Below are 22,509 nucleotides of genomic sequence, written 5' to 3'. Positions count from 1 at the left end.
TTGAAATAAGACGTTAAAACCATCTGTCTCTGCAAAATTGAGTATTTTGTCTCTGCGTCTAACTTGAGTATCTAAATCTAGTTCTTCTGATATACAAATTGTGCCTCCAATACACCAAGTGTTTATTCAGAAGCAATGTGAGATGGCGTTAGTGTAGTTATAGGGCCACCCTGATTCCAAGCTTCCTTCACACAGTAAGAACTCAGATTTTTAAACCTAACTTCGACATATACTGTTTATGCTTCAGGGTCACTGTTTTATAAAAAAAAAAAATAAATGTTTCAGGTGTGAGGAAAATGGGGGTACAATTAAAAGCGCTTTTCCTGGTGTCTGTGTGAAGCACTGATGTGCCAGTGATGCAGAAGCAGCTGCTAAGCCATGACATGTGCAATGGATTTAGTTCTGTCACACCTTTTAGGAAGTTTACATTAGACAGGACAGACAGACGATGAAGGGAAATAACAGGTAAACAAATAGCAGAGGTTATTTTAAGTAACTAACATGATAGATAAAAAGGCTTGGTTCCTCTTGCACATGGAGTAGCTGCTGTCTTGAGAGGAAATGTCTCAGCCCTTCTGGGGTTGGTGGAGACAGGAATCATCAAGCATGGAACTAATTCTATATCCGTGGGTTCAGAGCTTTGGTTGTATGGTAACAGCTGCTGTCCTGTGCTCCTCAGGTGGACTTGGCATCTGTGCAAATCTGAGAAAAAAGCAGTTTTAAAAACTGACAGAAATGCACAGTTATAAGTTAAATGTTAGAGTGCAGTCAGTATAAAGATGCTTCAGTGGTGTAGTGGGTATGTTGGGTATCTACCAGTGATAACTGGCTGGTGTGTGGTTTTGTATAATGAGGAAAGAATTCTCAATAATCAGGAAATTTCTTGTGGAATCAGTTGTGTATTTATTAACTGCAGTCTTGATTATGAGTGTTTTGCTTTTTTTTGTCTGTGTGTGTGTTGCAAGTGAAACTTAATCTTCAAGAGATGCAGTAACTGTAGTTTTCAATAGTTTCTTCCTTTTCAGCCATTCCCACTTATTCTCTGCAGTGTCAGTGGTTTCAAAGAAAATGAGTTAACTATGATCCCTCAGGGCTGGCTGCTAACCCTGCTGAGCAGACAGCAGTGGGGGGACCTACAGTGCAGCACAACAAAATACTGTTTACAGGCACATTTGATAGAGAAATTAGATGCTGGCCATTTGCAGTTTCTTAAATGCTAAGACTCAGAAAAGTGCTGATAATTATAGCTGCCTTCTAGACCTCGAGAAACTAGAGGATACCATTAGAATTAAAGCTATAACTAGTCTGGGCAAAACTAGAATTAGTGTACCATTGATTAAAATACTCTGTAGAGTTTTCTTATTTATTAAGATGCTGGCAGAAATTATCCTAGAGGTGAGATTACTGTTCTTTTCTTACCAGAGTTTCTCCACTTCAGCGTTAAATCCGTGTTATTTGACCTTCAATAAAAGCAGCACTAACCATGTTCAGCCATCCATTCCCATTGAAAGCTGAGATATGGACAAGTGGTGGCTGTAATCCTGTTTTCAGAGGAGCAATGCTTAATGACAGAAAGAGCAGGACAGTTCCCACAGTCGGAATATCTGTAGTTTTTAATGGTTATAAACTTTCCCCATTTGTCTTGCTGGTGAGTTTCTTTTTCTTTAGTTTCAGTTTTTTCCTACACACTGCAAAATCTGCTGCTCGTCTGTTTGGTTGATTTGTCTAATGCAGCAGTCTTCTTCCAAAAGTAAGTTCTCTTGGAAAACTTCACTGACAGAATTGAAAGTCAGTCAGAAATAGGTAGTGGTTATGTTTGTTGAATGCAGGATTTTTTTGTTAGGCCCTTTACTTTCAAAGTGTACATGTAAAATTAAAATGATCTCACTGCTATTTTTATTTTTGTGGTAAGTGAAAGGAGTAACCCAAAATCTCATCTGATATTATACTTGCAAATTAGTAATGCTGTCGTTCTTTAGTAGCTTATCTATTGAATTCATAATTCTTTATGGTACATTCTGCTCTCGTTAACATCTCTTCTTTTGAAATGGAAACATTGCAGTAAGGGTAATGCATGGAATGCAGCATGGCACTGAATTCACATTTTGGCAGTGTTCGACAGCTTTTATGTTTAGAAAGTTACTAGACTTCTTAGGTTGCAGTTAATGGTCTGACACAAGCTGAAATAAATAATGACTTTGGTGATTTTGATTATATTCCACAGAGGTACAGCCCTGTTGCTCACTCTTCCAGCTTCCATGTAGAAGAAAGAGCTCTACTGCCACAAAGCTATCCTCAGTCCTTAGGTATTTTCATGAGTCAGTTGGGGTCAAAATAGTTTGACTCTTACAAAAAAAAAATTACCGAAGATGTGGTTTTGCAGCATAAAGGAAGACTGGTATTTTTCATATTGAAACTCATAATAAAATCAGAGAAATATTTTAAGATAGTTATATTTGCTTTTCACACAAGTATAAACAATGCATAAATGGTACCCATTTGTTTTTAGATAAAGTGTGCGCAGTACTGGCCACGGAAGGAAGAGAAGGAAATGTTTTTTGAAGATACAAACTTGAAGCTAACCTTGATATCAGAAGATATAAAGTCATATTACACAGTACGACAACTAGAATTGGAAAACCTTACAGTAAGTACAGGAACTACTACCAGTCGCTTTCTTTAATCTCTCTGAGGTGAGACCCACCTCATCACTAAGGTTATGGAAAAGACTGGTGTGAAATACAGCAGATTTTGTGCTGAAATTGATGATTTTGTACAAGATGACTCTTTGACATTGCCTGGTATTGGAGCATTACTCTGACAGTGAAGAAACAAAAACGGTCATTCAAGCAGCGACGCCTGATGGAAAGTTCCTGAGTGAAGCTGGCAGGGAATATTACCATTCTCTTTCACTGAATGTGGGTAACTGAAGATAATGTCTAAGGTTCCCGGCTGAGCTCGGTGTGTATGTTGTGGCATACTAGCAACAGTTCTGTTCTGCCCACATACTGCTCCATACTGGAAGGTATCAATATTTGCTCAACTGTTAGCATCTTGTGCCAGGAAATGCGAGAAAGCAGATACAAATTTGATTGATCAAGTGATAGCTGAGTAAGGATTTGGCTGCTGCAGTTTGTTTGGAGTATTAAGAAGTATATCTGCCATAGGCATGTGGTTTTGGATGGTTGTACCTCAAAATTCTAACAGGATGTGAACATCACTGAGTTAGTAGTCTTGGAAGAAAGTTTCCAAATTGGGAATAAAGTGTAAGGGAACACCGGCGATTGTGTGTTTTGTCTGCAGAAAGTGGAACGGGCTTCTGTAGCTTGCCGTACACCATTCTGAGAACTCTTTACGTGGTATTCTGCCATTATGAACTGGTCAGCAGTAGTGCTAGCTATCTTAGTGCAAGCATTTGAACTATACTGAAAAAAGCACAAGGTAGGTTATACATAAGTTTACTTACCAGCCTCCTTTGCTCAAAACAGAGTCCTTTTACAAAAAAGGATAATTGTAATTAGTTTCTTAGCTAAGCAGATGTGAAAGCCCCCTCTGAACATGGAACTTTGTCATTTGAATTTAAGACAACTATTTTAAAGCTGTAGTGTCCAAGAAATAGTAGTGCAGTCTGATTATCACACAAAGCTGAGCCGGTGCTCTCCTCTATATCATAGCAGTAACTCTGGTTTCTAACACTTTTTCATAGGCACAAATTTGAAATTGACCTATAGCTATTAAGAGTTAATGTTTGAAGCTATATAACTATCTGACATTTGAAGCTGCCTTTCTTAAGTATGTAGGAGGATATTTACTTGGAAAATTAACATGTGAGGAACTGTATTTGCTCATTAGAACATTGCTGTAAGCAGCTGTACTTCGAATAGTTTTTGACTTGTGTATCTAGCTAAAGGACTTCATGAGTACTGTCTTTTACAGACGCAGGAAACCAGAGAGATTCTGCACTTTCATTATACTACGTGGCCTGACTTTGGAGTCCCAGAGTCTCCTGCTTCATTCCTCAATTTCTTGTTCAAAGTGAGAGAATCTGGCTCGCTTAACCCTGAGTATGGACCTGTTGTGGTGCACTGCAGTGCAGGAATTGGGAGATCAGGAACTTTCTGTCTGGTCGATACGTGTCTGCTGCTGGTAAGAACTACTGTGTGTAGATGATACACTGTTTCATAGAGCTCCCTTCAAGAGTGATTTATTCTGGCTTACAGAGAGCTGCGGTGTTTTCTGTGGAGTATTCTCACACGTTATTTCTCTTATCTTACTCATATTCTGGTTTGAGACTGTCTTCCATTTTAAAACTAAGGTAGATCTCATTCTTAACTGGCCGTTTGAGTCCAGGGAAGAAAACTCTAGTTCTTAGAGTGATTTGCAAGGCTAGGCTTTATCCGTGTGGTTAAGAAAAACATTAGGTGTTTGCTAAATAATAGTGTAAGCTATCTTTAAACAGTGTAAAATACATCCACGTGCTTTCTTTTACAGAGTCAACTTTACCATTTAGGCAGGGGAGAATTCTGGTTTTATTCTGTCGCTGTGTGAGATCAACTAATACACAGAAATGAGGCCTAGGTCAGAATATCTATTTCTTAGACTATTTTACTTATTACATCTTCAAAACAAGAAAGACCAAAAAAAGGGGAAAACATACAGGATTATAGAGACTTAGTGCAGTTTTCCATTTCTCTGGTTTTTCTTAGTGTCTTAATACTTCAATATGTAGGATGGTCTGAAAGCTGCTCTATAAAGCCAGTCATCACATTGAATCTCATCAGAGCATAAAGTATGTTTCAAATTTTTATCTTCAGATGGACAAACGGAAAGATCCTTCTTCTGTGGATGTTAAACAGGTTCTCCTAGAAATGAGGAAGTACAGAATGGGACTTATACAGACAGCGGATCAGCTTCGTTTCTCCTACTTAGCTGTTATTGAGGGGGCAAAATTCATTATGGGGGATGCTTCAGTGCAAGTGAGTATTACTGACTGCAGAACCAGATGTACAGTAAGCTGCAACACTTTTTAACTGTAGCATATAAGTGTGGTCAACAGAACAGAAAGGAGTCTTGAATTACTTTGGCTTCAATAAATTTTTATATTATGCAGCACTTCAATACAACACTTTACTACTGACTTCAGAATACTTCCTGTAGCCCTGTAGACTAATAGGTGGTGCCTGTGTACTTCTCAGCAGCTTAGCTGGGCTGCATCTGCCATGTCTTTCATCAGCTTCCTCATATGATAGAAATTTAAGTATTGCAATGAATTCTTACAGCAGAATTAGCGACATAGGTTCTATTTCATGCTATTTAAAATTTCCAGATGTAGATTAAAATTTCTTCCTTTTATAACTGATGTCTTCAGTGTACTGCAGATAGCTTAAATTCGGTATTATTTTTGTATCTTCTTTTTTCCCTTTTTTTTTTCCCAATGCAAATGAACAGGCATGCTAAAAATAAATGAGAAGGTAGAGTGTAAAGCCCCTGCCAAGTTAAAGTTACAGTTTACATAAAATAAACGATGGAAAACGTAACAGGGCATTTCCTTCCCTGAAGGAACAGTGGAAAGAGCTCTCCAATGAAGATCTGGACCCACCACCTGAACATACCCCACCTCCTCCCAGACCACCAAAGAGAACCTCAGAAATGCACAATGGAAGGATGCACGAACATGCAGAATTCTTTCCTAAGCATCAAGTGATAGAGGAAGAGATTAGATGCTCAGTCAGCACTGCTGAGGAGATGGTTCCAGGTGGCAGAGTTTTTTCACCTGTGCCACTGATCACAGACAGGTAATTCATTTAGTTTCCCGCTTCAGCTTGTCCTAAGCTTGTTCATAAATGGCATTTCATATGGAAAATCCTGAACAGATGTTGACTGAATTAGTATAATAGCAGTTCCAAAACAAAATCTGTGTGTACTTTTCCATAAAGTTCTTCAGCATTTTTTAAAATGAGATCCTGCTGTAGTGAGAGAAGCAGAGTGAGATGGCAACGTCTCAATTTGCATGTGATGTGTACGTTACAGTAAGTTACACAGGAGCTCTTTCACTAGAGATGGAATTAGCCATGGAGCTGAGAGCTAGGCTGACCAGCTTTTGCTGCACTTAGAAATGTGAAATTAATTCTTTGTCTGCTTTTGATGAAAGGAATAGAAGGGGCTCATGAACAGAGAACTTTTCTACCTGTCATTGTAACCTTAATTGTCAGGCGTGACGAATACCTGGAAGTGCTGTGTGAAGTGGGCTCTGATAGTGGAGGAGCCCAGGTTGCTACCTGCTAGCCACTAGATGTCCCTCCTGCCTTATCTGAGTGGTGTGGGGCTGGATGAAGTCTAGCCCTAACTAACTAATTAACTAATTTATTCAGAACAGCCAACAGAAAATAAACTTTTAAAAATAATTTTTAGAGAACCACCAGAAATGATTAATGAAAAGTTTGATTTTCCCCCACTAGCTGGTCTTCTAAAAAGACAGATTCAGCTTCACATCTGGGAATATTGGAATAAAAATACCAAGTTTTAGTATTTTCTGCAGCACCATAAAGTTTTTTCAACAGATGCAGCTGGCAGACTTGATGTATTTTATTTAATCAGACCAGTGAGGGAGTGAATGACTGCAAACTAGGGATTGGTGGCATACATTCCCAGCAGTCTTCCTTCAAAATAAACCTCTTAATTTCACAGAGTGCACAGAGGCTGAAACATGAAGCTGATATCTCTCCAAATTCTGCAGGAGGCAGAGATAAAATGAAAGTGTTCTTTGCCTGCTTAATGGAAACAACGTTTAAATTGGGATTTTGTTTTTCAATTTGGTGGGGGAAATTTGAGAAGTGAAATACTCAAATTGCAAATGCCTTTACTAAAAAGGAAGAAAATCTTGGAAGTAGGGATAGAGAGAAACAAGGATGGGCTTGCTCAGCCTGGAGAAGAGAAGGCTGTGAGGAGACCTCATTGCAGCCTTCCAGTATTTAGAGGGATTATAAAAAGGAGAGGAATCAACTTTTTACTCGGGTAGGAAGAGACAGGGCAAGGGGAGGAGTTTTAAGTTTAAGGAGGGTAGGTTTAGATTGATGTCAGGGGAAGTTCTTTACAGAGAGAGTGGTGAGGTGCTGTCACAGCTGCCCAGAGAGGTTGCAGATGCTCCATCCCTGGAGGTGTTCAAGGCCAGGCTGGAAAAGGCTCTGGGCAACCTGGACTGGTACCAGATCTGGAGGGTGGTGGCCCTGCCTGTGGCTGGGGGATTGGAACTTGATGATCCTCGGTGCCCCTTCCAACCCAAGGTATTCTGTGATTCTCTAATTCTATGAAGGCTTAGCTACAAAAGAGAGAAGTGTTACAATAGCAGCACTTTCTCACTTTCTTCCTTTCTTCCATCAGTGACTGTTTAGTTCTGTTACCAGAGTATTTGCCTGGGATGTGAGATAACAGCTAATGCTTTCTGTGCCTAATGAGGAATATGGATTGAAAGCTTGTATCTTATGTCATTAGCTATATAGATCTGAATTTATCAGTGGAGAAATGATTTCCTGGAAATTCTTTACACAGTTTAAATAAAAGGCATGTCCAGCTCAGAGACATATGTTAATTTTATTACAGGCACCAGTCTGAGGCTGGGGCTGAGTCATCCTCTGGAACTGCTTGTCTTCCTTGTTAATTATGAGGCTGGTTAGGACTAGACATCTGCTTGTTACCTTACTAAAGTGAAATCCGATCTTATGCAGTATTTGACATTAGAAAAGGCTGGGATTTGAATCCTGAGCTCCTTAATTCCATAGCAGTACTGTAGCTGCAAGATGAGGCTTCCTTTTGATCGCTGCTGTTGTCCTCATTTCTAGGACAGTCCAGAAGTGTTGCAAGAAAAGCATGCTAGACAGGAAGGGGGTGGGCAGGTTGGTATGAAAAGATGAGACAGAAAGAGGCTGCAGAAGTGGAGCAGTGAACATGGACAAGCAGAGGTGAGCAAAGAAGAGGCAGAAGCCTTAAGCATGGGCTTTTTTCCTGCCCAGGTAGTCTGTTGCCTGACATGACAGATTGCTGAGTTTTATACTTCAGCTGCCAGAAGATGTATAGGAAATCCCTGTGCAGTGCAGCTCCCAGCTGGTTACCACTCTACGTGTTCTCCCAGCTTGGTGATGTTCTGCTTTCTAAATTCAGATGGAAGAAGCTGTACAGTAGATCTAAAAGTTCCAGTTAAGAAGCCTCTCTGAGTGTCGGTATACTGTTAACATGATAGAGGTCTTTATCTAGGAAAAAAAGCATTAAAGAGTATTAAAGATGGAGAAATCTTCAGTTCCAATGCTCCTTGCTGCCCTTACGAAAGCACAAACAAACCATAATTTCATCACTTCCTGGCTCTGAGCAGCTGCATGGTTTCAGAACCTTCATGTTCTCCTCAGCTGGATGTAGATTCACCTTTTCTTGTCTCAGTGGCTGTGGAGGCAGCAGATTTAGGATGAGCAGTGCAAGTAAGAGGTGGTTAAGGCTAGGTCAGCTCATTTTTTAAAGGGAAAATCCAGTACTGAACATTTATTTATTTGTCCTTAAGCACTAGTCAAGACACTGAAATTCGGAGGAGAACTGTTGGTGAAAACCTGCAAGTCTCAGCCCACAAAGAAGAGTCGATGAAGTCAGAAAGCATAGAAGAGGATGATGAGAACATGATGACAACTTGGAAGCCATTTCTAGTGAATATATGCATGTTCACTTTCCTCACTGCAGGAGCTTATCTCTGTTACAGGGTATGTTTTCATTGATGGACCAGCACAACTGACCCTGCAGAAAACACCAACGATTTGATTGGTTTGTAATAAGCTTCTGTACAAGAAAGCTTCTTGAGGCACGTGAGCCTTATCTCAGCAGAGATAGATCTTAAGTTGAAAGGCCAGAACTTTGGTTAGGGCTTAAAGAAAGAAAATTGATGCACTAGGGTTTTATCTAGCCCTGTGGTCCCAAGAACATGATATTCTAATCTCAGGGCCTTAAAATATTCAGGAGTAAGCAGAGAAAATGCCAAATAGTCTGTTTTTCTTTTTTTCTTCCTTTCTTATTTTTTTAAAACTAAATAATAGAATTGCAACACATTGTTGTTTTTAGCCTTTTTTAAAAAGCCAGTTCTTTTTCTTTTGTGTTTCAGAAAAGCTAGGCACAAGCGAAACTTGCTTGTACTCTCCAAGTGTTGTAACCAAACACATCGCTTACATCATTGAGTTCCCAAAAAAAAGAAAAATAAACCCACATACCTGAAGAATGTAAATCTTTTGGAAGGGGTGGGGGGCAGCTATGGTTGGGTGGGTTTTTGGTTTGGTTTTATTTTTAACTTGCTTCATCTGTTAAAGACTGAGTGAGTTGTGGGCAGTGCCTGTGGTATTGATGTATTTAATCTTGGCAAAACTTTTCTGAAAGAGCTTATTGTTTTACGTTGTTTATAGAAACAGGCTTCTGCATTTGCTCAGGGTATGCCAACATGTCCAGCTCTTTTTTTCTTTTTTCTTTTTTAAAAAAAAAAAAAGAAATGTACCTTCTCATTGACTTTTGTTGCGCTCTACTTGCACATATACCTATTTACATTGCACCATCCTTTGTAAAGCTGTTTTTACATTTGTATTCTGGGTTAGGAGAAATTGAGGGGAGGGAAAGGAACAGGAAAGAAAATTCAACCAAAACATGTCCACCAGCATTTTGAAACTGTTCAGTTGGCATTCAGAAGGACCAGTTCATAAACCTCATCATTTGGAATGTAAAATGCAGTTCCAGTCTACATCTGCTTCGTAAGGAACAGTGTGCTTTGTGCCACGGCCAGGAGGTCGTGTGCTCAGTGGCACTGCAGGTAGCAAGCAGGAAAGCATGTCAGGAAAACCAGAGCCTCAGTCCTGTGGCAGCTTCCTTAAGACATAGGAAGTTCAACAGAAGACTTGTTGGTCTCAGAACGTATCAGCTGGCTGTTGATGCAAGCATGTGTGTGTTTTGCTTATTTTAAAGCAAAGATTTAAAATACTGGTGTAGTTTGGCTTGAAGATAAGCTGTTGGGTGACTGCAGGACAGAGGTGTGTGTGGATAAACCTGGCACCTCTGCAGACACGGGTGTTGCTGTCCTCAGTAACGTGAGCTAAGAGATGGGTGGTTTTGTTCTGTGCCGTGCTGTGTCAGGGCTTTGCTCAGCTGGAGCCCAGCACTTGGATAATCTGAGCGCTTGCAAATAAGGATTTGGGTGCATTGGTAGAATTGTGACTGGAAGCTTGCATTGCACTGAGCAGCAGTCTTAGTCAATGCTGCTCCTCACACTAGTACCAAATTATTACAACTTAAACAATAATAGGAAAGAATTATTTGCTGATGTCATGGAACGGAAGAGTTAAATTCACTACTAGAAGGTGTGGTGAATGAAACTAAACCACGTTGGCTGATCTGCAACAGTGTTGCTAATCAGTTCCTCTTGTTTTTAAATGCTTTATGGCACTTAACCACCATTCTCAGTGCAAACATCACTATAGAGTATCTTAAAGTCTCTTTCCACTCCACGTTTTATTTTTGCAAAGCTGTCTATGGATGCAGCTCTTTTCCTTCAGTGAATAAGGAGGTGAAGTGGGGGGGAGGGGAGCTGTTTCTTTTCTGTCTTTTGGTAAGCTTGCATCAAGGGCTTTTCACAAGTACAATACTAAATCCTCAGGTAGTACTGGGAGCTGATACTTCACCTGTGAGACTGTTGGTCAGACCAACAGTCTGTACTTTCCAGTACTGGAAAGGAGGAATGCTGTAACCAGTCAATACCTAGCGGTGTTGCTGGAATCGTGAAAAATGAGTATAGAAAAATGGTAATATATAATGGCTCATCTGTGTATTTAAGATGCAGTGTGTGATTGCTTTCTCTCCACTGTTCTCTCCATCATCTGGTAGAACATTGTTCTAAAGCAACATTTATACATCATTTGTATTAGAATGCATGTAAAGTCTTCTAGTGTCCTGATTAAATACCATGTGCTTGAAAGGTGAAAGAAGTTCTATTTCTGCTTACTGATGTGCCCAAATTATATTTGCATGAACTGATCATTAAGTGGCTGTGGTTCAAAGGGTGCTGCTGACAGCATCTTCGTTCAGCGATAGATGGACTTGGTGTTTATCAGGTAACATGTACTCGCCTGATAGTTGGCATGACTTCCTATTAAATTTCTGCGTATTCAGCGTAACCTGGTTGTTAGCATGGTTCATTTCAGCTGAGTGAATGTAGTACAGACATTCCAGAGTGTGTAGTAAGCTGTATTCACACCTCACCGCTGCCCATGGGTGGCAAGCAGGAGTTGGTGACGTCAGGGTGACTTGCTGTGCTGCCTTAGAGCTGCACTGGAGGACAAAGAACCTTTTTTTGCAAGACTGCCATCGTTGCTTTGGTCTGCAAAGACGCAGGTTCTTAGTGGTGTGATTCCCCTCAAAAAAAGCCAAACAGAAATCAAACTGTACTGTTCCCAAGAAGAGATGTTTAGAACTTTAGCCTGGAGAGGAAAGTAAAGCATCCTCCCTTTGAATCCAGCATAATTCACTTGCACCATTCCTAAAAATTACTGCAGTATGAGAAAGTTCCTGCAGAGGAAGTTCTGAACACCCTCTTTTCTGCCTGTGTATTTGTCTTGTTTCTGTCACCCGTTCCAAATTCAGGAGAACTTATGCTGTCCCAGTGAGGTGTGGATAGGGCTTATAATACTGAACTGTAAACATTTTTGTTTTGGTGTCCTGTATGTGTACGTAGTAGTTTCGGTGTGTATATACAGTAGCATTTCAAAGTGGATGTATTGGTTAACCTGTTCTTGGAAAATGGACAAATATCCATGTTAAACTTGTTAGAAAGTTAGTGAGCTGCTCTGCTATCTGCCTTAAGCAAATATTTACGCATCAGGTCTTTCTTTTTTTACAGATCACCATAGAATAAACTTTTTTAAAAAAATAAAAACCAAAAAAGTTAAATGTTTTGGTATAACACATTTTCAGGTATTTTGTCTTTTGTGTAAGTCACTGCAAAGACCTCAGAAGTTATAGTAAAATTGTACAGTTTTCTCAATTTCCCATACAAGTTTTCAGTTGCCATTTTAGTTGTAACAATAAAATTCTTTTTTTAAAGAACGTACCCGAGTCCCATCGCTGTGTGTTTCCTCAGAGCTGCCGGCGCCTGCTTCGAATTGCTTGCAAATCTGCACTGAACAGTGTTTACTTCTCTTCCTGGAAGGGGCTTGAAGTGTTACTGTCAGAGCTCGCCTATAGGTCAGAGCTCAGGAAGAGGAGTGCCCCGTTCTGTTCTGTGCCTCTCCCTGCCACGTGTGTCCTCCCCTCCACCACTGAAGTACGTTGGATCAGTAATTGGTGTAAAACGTACAACACAGTGACTCCGTTTGTGCTAGAGTTTCTGTTGTTGTGCTTTGGCCAGGGGAGGACTGCAGGATCGCAGCACTTCCATGCTGCTTGAATTAACGTAGTTACCTTTTTGTTTAGATTTTTAAGAAAGCGACGACTGGAGAAGTGCTCGAGAAGAGATTTTTCAGTAGTTCCACGAAGCGGCGCTGAAGCAGCTGTGGGAGCGCTGCACTCAGAGCCGCCCGCACCTCCCCTCTCACCGCCCCTTCCAGCCGAGGGGAGGAGAAGAGGGGCGGCAGCTGCCGGGGCCGCGGGGAACTTTCCGAGGCGGGGAACGCCTGTACGGTGCTTGTAAATAAATGTATAAATGGAAAGCAGAGTCACATTAAAAGGAGAGTTACGAAATCTATGAGCGACCGCCTCTAAGTGTGGTTAAAGCTTGGTGTGCATCGCACGACCTGAACGGCGCAGCTCGGAGCTCAGGAGTGAAAGCTGCGGGGTTTCAGGATGCTGCACGTTCCAAGGGCAGTACTGACAGCACAGCAGCAGCCCGGCCTGCTTGGCCTGTACAAGCCTGAAGCTGGCAGAGCAGATAGGGACCAGGCGGATGGCCTTACTATTATGGCCACACGCCCTGTCCTGGTATGCAGAACCTTAATGCTGTTCAGATGCGCCTCTCCCCATCATTCTGTTCATACACCCACGTGCAGGATTTGTCTCAAAAGTTTTATTAGAAGTTCAGAAAGTTTGAAATCCAACAAATAAATACTAAGTAGAAGTATGGTATATAAAATATATACACACAGGCCTTTTCAAGTATTTTGCCTGAAGCCAGACCTCACGCCCTGGTTACCACCCTCTCCTACGCTAAGTGCAGAGTAAGGAGCCTGGCAGTGGGCATGTGATCACACAAACCTTGACCTATGACTAAAGGAATAAAATGCTTTTTTTCCTAAAAAGCTTACACAGCTCTATCCGTATGGCATCTGATTTGTACATGGCTAATATGATAAATAACTTCCCCTTGTAAACTGCAGAGGATACACACTATTTGTCCTTGCCGATCCTTGCGCAAGCCTGTCCTACGCTGCACTGATTTCAAAAAAAAAAAAAAAAAAAAAAGTTTTTGAAACAACAAGCCATTGTTCCTTCTGCAACAAAATTCTATTAAAAAAAAAAGAAGCCACCAAGCAATGTTGCTAGATTTTCTAATTCACATGGCAGCTGATGTAAACAATTGGCTGTCAGCAAGGTTCTGGATGGACTATTGGAGCACCACCATTTCATTCCTTACAGAAATGCAAACAGAACAGATGGTTCATAACTGAGTTTGTGTGGGGCCAGTCAGTTCTGTGATGTAGGCTTCACTCATGCTGCAGCCTGGTTTGACATTCTTACAGACCCCAGTTTGTTTTTTTCTTCAGCATTTCAGATTATCAATACTGAAAGTGAAAAGAAAAAAAAAAAGTAGATTCCAGTCTATTTGATTTAAATTGCAATCCACTTTGGAAACAAAACTACTGTCAGTAGGCAGCATGTACATAGCAGAGTGTAAGTAAAGAAGATGCTGATAAACAACAAAACTAAACCCTCGGGTACCCATAAGTAGCTGTGAGGACAGCAGGACTTAGCTCCTTATACTCCACTACTAGAATACTGTTATCTCAATTTCAGCCTCCTGTTGCACAGCATCCCTTAATTCACAGCAAATCCTGTCCATTTTCTCAAAGGCTTGTCGTCCCTTTTCACCTATGAAGAAAGAAAATACATTTCATACTGAGGAAAACAAAGCAGTCAGAAACAACCTGAGAGAAGCAATAGTGAAAAATACTTCTGTTGTGACTTTGTACAGAGCTAACAAGAACTCTCAGTAGTGACAGATCTCTCTAAAGCAGTGGCGTTCAAAGCCCTGCTACAAGTCACCACGGGAAAACTAAATTTAAAAAATAATGAGGCTCTCTGTAAACATTTCCACATGATTAACAACATGGAGCATCACAATTGGAAAATGTGTTTTGTAATGCATGTGACTCTTAGTATTTCTGTGAAGTTAGTCTGGAGATTCCCAGAACTGAGCATGACTCTTAAGTATTTTCAGGAAGAACAGAGCAGGGAAATTACCACCATCTCCCAGATAACTGCATCCTCCCTGGGAGCTAAGCCTTTCAGGTACTTATCCTAGACAATTCTCCTTTGCCTTCGGTAGAAGTACAAATACCAGCCAGTAGCAAAGAACATCAAGATTTGATTAGCAGCTCAACTCCACGGTACATTCACTGCATTCGGGTGAAGTAACACATACAAAAAGTTCTGTCTATACTTAATAACCCTCCGGTATTCAGAATAGAGCAGTTTGTAGAACGGGAATAGGAAAAATACAAGGAGCCAGTCCACTTGCAGGTGGCTAAAGGTGATCACCAGGCCAAAGTATTCTGTTGCTGCTGTGATACATAAAAGATCTTCAGTTTACCTAATGTCACAGAGCTAGAACCAGTGTAATTTTAATCCCTTGGGTCCAAATAGCATTTTTACGAAAGCTAGAAGGGGAAAATCGCTGATGCCATACTGCCATTAGTAAGCACTCCAGCAGCACTGGCAGCAACTTAAGTGCTTATCTCCACCCTTCAAAAAATTTAGTGGTTCTTAAAGCACCTTATCCTACAATAATCTTGATCTGGTTTTACAAAGAGTAATAGAAGCCTTTGGTTGTTATGTGTGGCACAAAGCTGGTTACTGTTTGTGGCCCCTTAATGGTATGAAATAGCCGTTCATGAAACGCTTCCATTGTCTACGATGTGTTCAGGCTGTACAACACAAGCAGAGCTTCAGACCTGTTCTGCTTTTGCACCATTTCACACTACCTTTTGGAATCTGCATTTTAAGTTGCATGAAGACTTACCAAAGGACAGCGTTGTTTCCCTGGCTGCATTCCTTACATCCTCTGTTTCAGATTGGCACAGGTGGGCAACCTGCTCAATGCTCTCTATGCCCTATTTGAGAGAAGTGCAATGGTAGCCTATCAGCAAACATTCTGATGAACACTTTTTCAAAGTAAACACGTGCAAACTAACTCCCATTTCTTCTTGTGTCTGACTGCGATCTTTCTTTTCTCCCCTAAGGTATCAGCTTGCACTTATTTTTTCTGAGCATGATATCACTTCTGTTTCATCCTTTCTCTCCTCTTTCAAGACATACAAAAGTGTTAAAACTCTGGTCCCCAGTTCCTGCTTCAGTACTGTTAAATTAGCATAAAACAGTCAGGACCTTCACTGAAAAGTTGTGCCATGGCAACACTCACTTAGCAGATCTGACTTTGAGAGTAAGACTTGCTTGTCAGGCCTATTTTATGGCTATGTTTGTACTATCAATAATCCTTTGAGTGCAAACTTCTTACAGACTTGTGGCTGTTCGGTAGATTTAAATCTATTCAGACAATTGTTTATAATAGCAATACAAATACTATTTTTATTTTCTGACTATTATCAGCGGTTATTAAAATAAGACCAACTGATTTAACTTCTACAGTTAAAGAGTAAGAACTGACTCCGCACAGAGGCGACTCCACTGCTCATTCTCCTTCACACCAGATGTCCTCAGTCAGGCACTGTCTGCTGTGGTAATGCTGGAGAAACTAGAAAGCACCCCTTCTACCATTTTGCCATGCCTGTCAGATTAAACTGAGACACCCCTTCTACCTGCTGCTTTTTAATAACAGCAGTAATATTTTGGAACTCTGGAAGGCCAAGAATTCATTAATTCCAGATAAAAGGAAGACGAAAAAGTATCCCTACCAGATTTAAAAGCAATTTGCCAGACACGGCAAGAAACAAGTAGAGCTATAAATACTTACTCTGAGATTTTTAAGGGCCAAACACGCAGCTTGCTGAAGTCTTGTATCACAGCCAACTAAAACATCAGTGTAAAAAAGGAGAGCCTGAAAGATAAGTTTTATACCTCTCAGTATAGTCAAGCACTCAAATTCAGACCAACGCTAGCTTTGTTTATCTGTGTAAAATTGAATAAAGGTTACAGAAAAATCACCTGAGCACTGAGTTGGTTTCAGTTCAAGGCAATAGATTAATGAAGTGCACAGAGGGTAACAGTACTATTTTAAGACAAAACAAATAGCATGCATTTCAGCACCCAATTAGAAAAGCTGAGAAGAAGTAAGTTTTAACCTTTTCCCTAAAGTTCTTGTTTGTTGCTGCACGGGAGAGGCAGGATGTGGCTGCTTTGCTGACGCGGTGGTTGTCATCAAGCTGTAAAATCCCAAGTAGCCGCAAAGTCTGCGGTAGAGGCTGGAGCCGATTCAGACGCTTCCCTTTCAATTTTTTAAGGGTCTTCAGCCGCCCAGGGCACTGTAGTTCCTCAATTAGCATCACTGCATGTGAAAGGACTTAACATCACGACATGGTAAACGAAGACATTTCCACAAGATTAACTCCTCTCTAACTCTGCCTCCTTCAGCCCCGTGAAGTTGTTCAAATGGTTAAGAACATGCTAAGTATGGCAGGGAGCAAATCAGGATGACTGCCCCTATGGCAATCCAAAGAAGTGCCTTCTTTCCCTTTCATTGTTTCATAGAGCAGTGACTACTATTCCACAGCTCTAGTTCACAGCGTGCAACAAAGCCCTGCTCCTTAACAGACCCAGGTGCGTGGGGTACAACATACAGTGGAAGACATCTCTGCACCTTTGGACATTACAACCACCAGAATATTCCTAAAATAAGGACGAGACAATCAAGCATAATATTTCTTTTAAACAGCTCAGAAAGATCTAGCTGCATCAATTGATAAAAACATGCCTTTCTTCAGAAAGAAGGAATGAGACACTAGATTGGCAATTTGAATTTGGAGAATATTACAGATCTTTTTCACCAGTGATGCACAAGTCCTCAATCTAACAGATAAATAATTTCCACCAAAATAAGACTAAAGACACAGCCAATATCAGGATCATTTTGAAAATAATTTTCTAACACAGACAAAGCTTAAAGTGTCTTCATGCTGGCTAAGTTCAGCAAGACACTGGCTGCCTCTGAGAACTCATATGTGTCAGTAACCTCTGAAATGTTATTGCTATTATCTGTGTCATCGCTGCGGATACAGACACACAAGGCTACAGGCAGTTATAAAGTCCTTTAATTTAGATGTAGATTGTTGTTGAACCAGTTTCTGTTTAAATTTCAGTATACCTCAGAACTTTTCTTTCACACCTGTTTTGTTTCTACCTGGTTAGATGTGAGAGTCAAGCATCTCTGCCCTATTTGTCTTAAAATTGCGTGGTCATAAGAGGAATTAAAACAAATTGGCAGTGCAGTGCTGGGCTGTTCTCTGCTCTGGAAGTTGATCTGCACCAGTAACCTGTGCCTAGAGCTGTCATTACCTTCTTTAGCAAGTCTTCCTACGTGTTTTTCCAGGCTGGTAATCTGGTGTTTCTCCAGGTAGCTATAAAATTGGAATAAAGTAACTGGTTCTGTTTGGAGATATGGAGAAGGCAGGAAGCCATCACAGGTGACGATCTGCTCTAGCAGTCTTTGCAAAACTGAAAGTAGCAGAAAAGAACAAATGAATAAAGGAAATGCTGCAGAGCTGCCAAAACAAGACCTTCTTTAATGCGTAAGGATAATTTTCACTCTTGTGATAAGATTCAACTGAAGCAGCCTTTGGTTCAAGGAACAGAGTGGTACCTGCTTCTAATTGGCCAGGGTACTTTTCCTTCACTTTGAGCGCCAACGTGTACTTCAGTACGTGACGGAATCTTTCTGCTGAGGCTAAGAAGATACTGCCAGGTTCTGCAACATCACTCCAGATTTTCAGATACTGCTTCTTCTTCTTAGTCTTCTGAATAACTGAAAAATCATATTTTAGGAAGTTAGTGAGCTTTAGCAGATTTTGAATTTTACATGAGAAATTAGGCACCAGACGGCCTATCTAGATACGTGTTCACATACACTGAATTTGCATTATATAGATGCTTTGTTCACAGCTGGAGGTTTGCTGTCCATATTTTAATGTCTATGAGCACCCATTTCAGCAAGCTTGGATTGCGGCCTCAAACTGTCATAAGGAGACCTAAATGAGATGCCTTAGCAAAGCTCTACTGCCCTTTGGATCATCATTCATTTTTCCCTATCATCAGAGTCAAGTTGCAAAGGAATTTTCTGTGAGTTTAACTGTTTCGCTTCCACCAGCAAGAGGTAGAACTTCCCAGCATTTTAGAGGTTCTTCGTTAGTGCCTTCACAAGAGGAAAATATGGAACCTCCATATATAGGCTGACGGAGACTTTCTTCCATCAAACACTTTATAAAAGCAATATCCTGCAGTTTCTTGGTATCACTTAACCCCTATCACCTCTTCTACTCAGAGAGAGGTTGAACTTCTGTTCTGCTTTCAGGTCTCCTGCACTTCGACCGTGTTGTGCTACAGGCTCTTCTGAGCCTTGCTCTGAGGATCCCTCTATTTTCACATCCTTCAGATAAAACGTGTCAGCAAATACTTCCAGCTAGAATCTGTATTTCTTTCGCTGCACATTACAAAGATGAGAACAAAAGCCTTCGAAGTCTCCCACTGTGCTCTTACTGTTTTGCTTTCTCCAGCAGTTAATGGAAAGAGTAGGGCAGGATCACTGTACACCAAACTACTCTTTGTAATGCATACAAAAGCTAAACAGCTTAGTAAGCTAAGTAAAATAATACATTTAAAAGATTTTATTAATGCTATTTTGCTGTTCTTTGCAAATTCCATTGCCTGTAACACACCCCTATTTCTAAGACATACCACACCATTCAGCTATTTCATGAACCAGACTTCAATTTTTTATTTCCTTACAAAAGGAAAACAAATTATGACCTGTTTTCTCAAAAAAAAAAAAAAAAAAAAAAAAAGGAAAGAAAAGAAAAGAAAAGAAAAGAAAAAAAGAAAAAAAAAAAGAAATTATCTGTAAGAGCTTTTTAAATTATGTGAATATTTGTAGAGAACTTAAAATGAAACTCTGACGTGTCTGGGGAAGCTCAAGTTCTCCCTGTACCTCTCACATCCCCTGGCAATACACATTTACTCACGTTCTTCAACAGACATATCCAAGACATCCCCCAGGACTCGCAGCTGCTCTGACACTTCTTCCAAAACATTCTCTTGGACAATCTGGGCTACATTTGGTGACCTCAGTTTCTGAAATGCAACATGCTCATCTCAGTAGCTGAAACAAAGGCAGCATCAAGCTCAAGATGAATATTTGTTTCATAGAAGCACATATCTAAAGTTTGTAAGAAAACCACAGGTTCTCTCCAAAGACCACGTCTCTCATCACACCATGGCCTCGTTTCTGAGCACAAAGCTGCTGAGCAGAACAAGATAAAGTGACATCCTACTGGAAAAGACTGTCCAGCATTTGAGATTCATGTCTGCCTCATCCACTGACAATCGTGAAGCAGATCAGTACTAAAAGTTACACTGTACTCTGGAGGCCATGCAAAGCAGAGGACAAAATTTGCTTTGAGCACTGTACCTGAATTAGTTGGTGGACAAGGCCTCAGAGAGAGAAATACTCTTTTTTCCCCTGAGTGCCACCAGTTTCTTCCTGCAGGTAGGGGTTTTTCCATTCGCAATGAAGAAAAAAAAAAAACTGTTCACCTGTTATCAACACAAAATTCAACCCAAACCAGCCTCCTGCAGCCTGCTTTGGTTACCAGAAGTTCAAGGAAACCAAGAGGCTGTAGAAAGACAGCAGTTGAATGACATTTGCATGACATCTTCTGTGCACATGCATGTATACAGTGCTGCATTGCAGGAACTCAAATGCTATTCTGAATCTTTCTGCTTTTGAAAAAGAACGAGCTACACGTTCATTTTTATCGGTACTCAAAAATCAACAGCTACAACGACGACCTCAGAATCCCATGAGATATTTCTTACCTGCAAAAGAGCTTTGCACAGCTTCAGATGAGTTATTAAAAGTACATCTAAGTTGTCATCTCCAGTAGTTACATCTCTTGTTTCTGTTTTCATATCACAGCTCAGGGACTGAAATGTGCTGTCGTTGTACGTGCTGTTTTGAAGAGGAAAGAAGGGATTAAAACATGACTTTGTATTACCAAATAAGGATGAAGACACGCTTTCTCACTAGAGTGCAACCCTCATTTTGGCAAGTTCAAATAAGCTGCAGAAACATAAACCAGGTGGCATTTAAGACACAAAAAGCATTTTTTAGTGCACTGATAACACTTCTTAGAAAACATGAGGGCTATTTCTAGAACTAGAAATAAATTGCACAACAGTAATATCAGGTCAGCTGCTCCCAGAAAATTCTATTTTGGAGAATCAATAATAGACAAATGCTTCCAAGAAAGCATGACTTGAGATAATGGGTCATTTGAGTCAAAACCCCTTGGTTTACTCCCAGTTTGACGACACTGGGAGTGTAACAACTTTCCCAGGACCAGGTCACAGCTCTGGAACACAAGTTCCAGTGCACACAACTTGGAGAATACAAAAAGAACATTCAAAAAAAACAGGCAGAAGAGCTCTGTAAGACATACATAGCTCTCTCCCTCACTAGTGCAGAACTGTTCAAGGTTATCCAGACAACCCTGCTTGTAGTACTCTTGCATATTAGGCATTCCATCACATCCAAAGGGTATCATTCTCCAATGTTTTTCATATGTTAAGTTCAAGCTTCCTGCTGTTTCAGTCTGGTATTCTGAATTATGAATCTCAGATTAAAAAAATAAATTGTTTCTATCTTAGATGTTCAGACTATTAGCACCTCTGTACAATCTGTACTTAGCCAAACATAGTCTATCAGTAAGTGTTCTGGGATCAGCTTTGCTTTCCCCTTTACCTTGCCACCTACAAGGAAGTGCTGCAGACACCTACCTGATACTGGTTGTTCTTATGCTTCCAAATAATGAAACCTCATCAGCACTACAGTCAGCATTTAAAAAGTTAAAACTTTCCAGCACCGTCTCCACCATTAAACTTTCCACAGATGAATGTTTGTGATGAAGTGTCCTTAGCTTTTGAAGAATGAAGGGAAAAATATTGTTATTTGCAGATATTAAATCATTTTACACGATTTCTTGATTGATTTTTCAGATTGCTCTTAATAACAAACCAATTTCCTTCTTTTTTAATTTTATTCTTAACATACTAGGAGAGTTAGTTGTTGGTACACCACTGATCCCAAAATACAGTTGCTGATTAATTTCACAGCCTGCTTCAACATTTTCATTTGTATTTTTCTTTGTATTTCCACATCTCTTAAGTTTGGTACAAGAGCTGATTTTTCTGTATCTCTTGCCATTAGTGTAGATCTAGAAGTAGCAAACTGAGGGTGCTGCTGCATAACACCATAGCATCTGTCTTAATTTCAGCTGGGACAGAGTTGGTTTTCTGAATGTCTGTGTGGTACTTCGCTACCTGTCAAGTTAAACCACAATAGTACCCAAGAACTTAAACATCAGCGTGGATTTCATGGGGCCACTAACATTCTCCCCCTTGAAAAATCTGCTCTGGGAATATTTGCTTTGTTCTTTTTTTTTTTTTAATTCCTATAACTAAGGTGATTCCACAGAAGCAGCAAGTCAGTGCAGCACTGTTAACATCGTTTAATACTTCAGATCCCAGATGAAGTCTTATAACATCTTGTCTCCCAAGTCTGCGCCCTGGTCCACAGACTAAGATGCTAAGAAATTTACAATATAACCCACTGCTTGCAGAAAGCTCTTCTGCAGGATCTGTCCTCCAAATAAAAGTTTCCAACAACATATGGTTAAAAGATTCACTTGACAGATTGATCTGCCTACAAAGACTAGGTGATCATGAGAAATTTTGTGTGGTAAATAAATTAGAAACAAAATACAGGGACTCTGACATGCAGTCCAGATCCTGTTTGTGTTTAACCCAGATGAGCTTCCACTTTGACTACTTGTAGTTTCTTAATTTCTTTTGACAGATTACTGACCTCTGCATAGCATTTGGCCACCATCCCGTGGAGAGGCAGCACAGCACGATTGTGCAGTCAGCTCTGGAGACTGTCTTTTCTGACTAGTGCCTGACCCCTGGTGGCCAGGCTTATTTTTTGGGAACATGCCATTGATACAACCGGATGTCAAACCCACTACAGGGTCGCAAAATTTTTACCTCTTAGGAATAACAGTGAAA

The 22,509-nt window shown here is 40.4% G+C and overlaps 2 protein-coding genes across 10 annotated transcripts in view; one reads left to right on the top strand and one right to left on the bottom strand.

The window, feature by feature from the left end:
- PTPN1 (protein tyrosine phosphatase non-receptor type 1) overlaps nt 1-12,114 on the top strand; it is a 43,273-nt gene extending 31,159 nt beyond the window's left edge. Inside the window, exons 5-9 of the mRNA XM_085241879.1 lie at nt 2,510-2,647; nt 3,937-4,146; nt 4,815-4,976; nt 5,560-5,795; nt 8,549-12,114. Of these exons, the coding sequence (XP_085098005.1) occupies nt 2,510-2,647; nt 3,937-4,146; nt 4,815-4,976; nt 5,560-5,795; nt 8,549-8,756 (954 nt within the window). The 3' untranslated portion in view covers nt 8,757-12,114. The remainder of the gene's footprint in view (nt 1-2,509; nt 2,648-3,936; nt 4,147-4,814; nt 4,977-5,559; nt 5,796-8,548) is intronic.
- A 940-nt stretch (nt 12,115-13,054) lies between these two features.
- RIPOR3 (RIPOR family member 3) overlaps nt 13,055-22,509 on the bottom strand; it is a 57,149-nt gene continuing 47,694 nt past the window's right edge. For all 9 annotated transcript variants that reach the window (XM_085241872.1, XM_085241873.1, XM_085241869.1 and 6 more), the window contains 9 exons: nt 21,223-21,362; nt 20,263-20,395; nt 19,410-19,518; nt 18,035-18,196; nt 17,731-17,889; nt 16,521-16,723; nt 16,193-16,276; nt 15,242-15,332; nt 13,055-14,091 (listed from right to left, as the gene is read on the bottom strand). In XM_085241872.1, the coding sequence (XP_085097998.1) occupies nt 13,991-14,091; nt 15,242-15,332; nt 16,193-16,276; nt 16,521-16,723; nt 17,731-17,889; nt 18,035-18,196; nt 19,410-19,518; nt 20,263-20,395; nt 21,223-21,362 (1,182 nt within the window). In that variant the 3' untranslated portion in view covers nt 13,055-13,990. The remainder of the gene's footprint in view (nt 14,092-15,241; nt 15,333-16,192; nt 16,277-16,520; nt 16,724-17,730; nt 17,890-18,034; nt 18,197-19,409; nt 19,519-20,262; nt 20,396-21,222; nt 21,363-22,509) is intronic.

This window comes from Meleagris gallopavo, chromosome 22 (genome assembly GCF_905368555.1).
Source record: "Meleagris gallopavo chromosome 22, MGAL_WU_HG_1.1, whole genome shotgun sequence".
NCBI lineage: Eukaryota > Metazoa > Chordata > Aves > Galliformes > Phasianidae > Meleagris > Meleagris gallopavo.
Note: the sequence above shows the minus strand (reverse complement) of the source record. Positions and strands in the feature narration are given on the sequence as shown.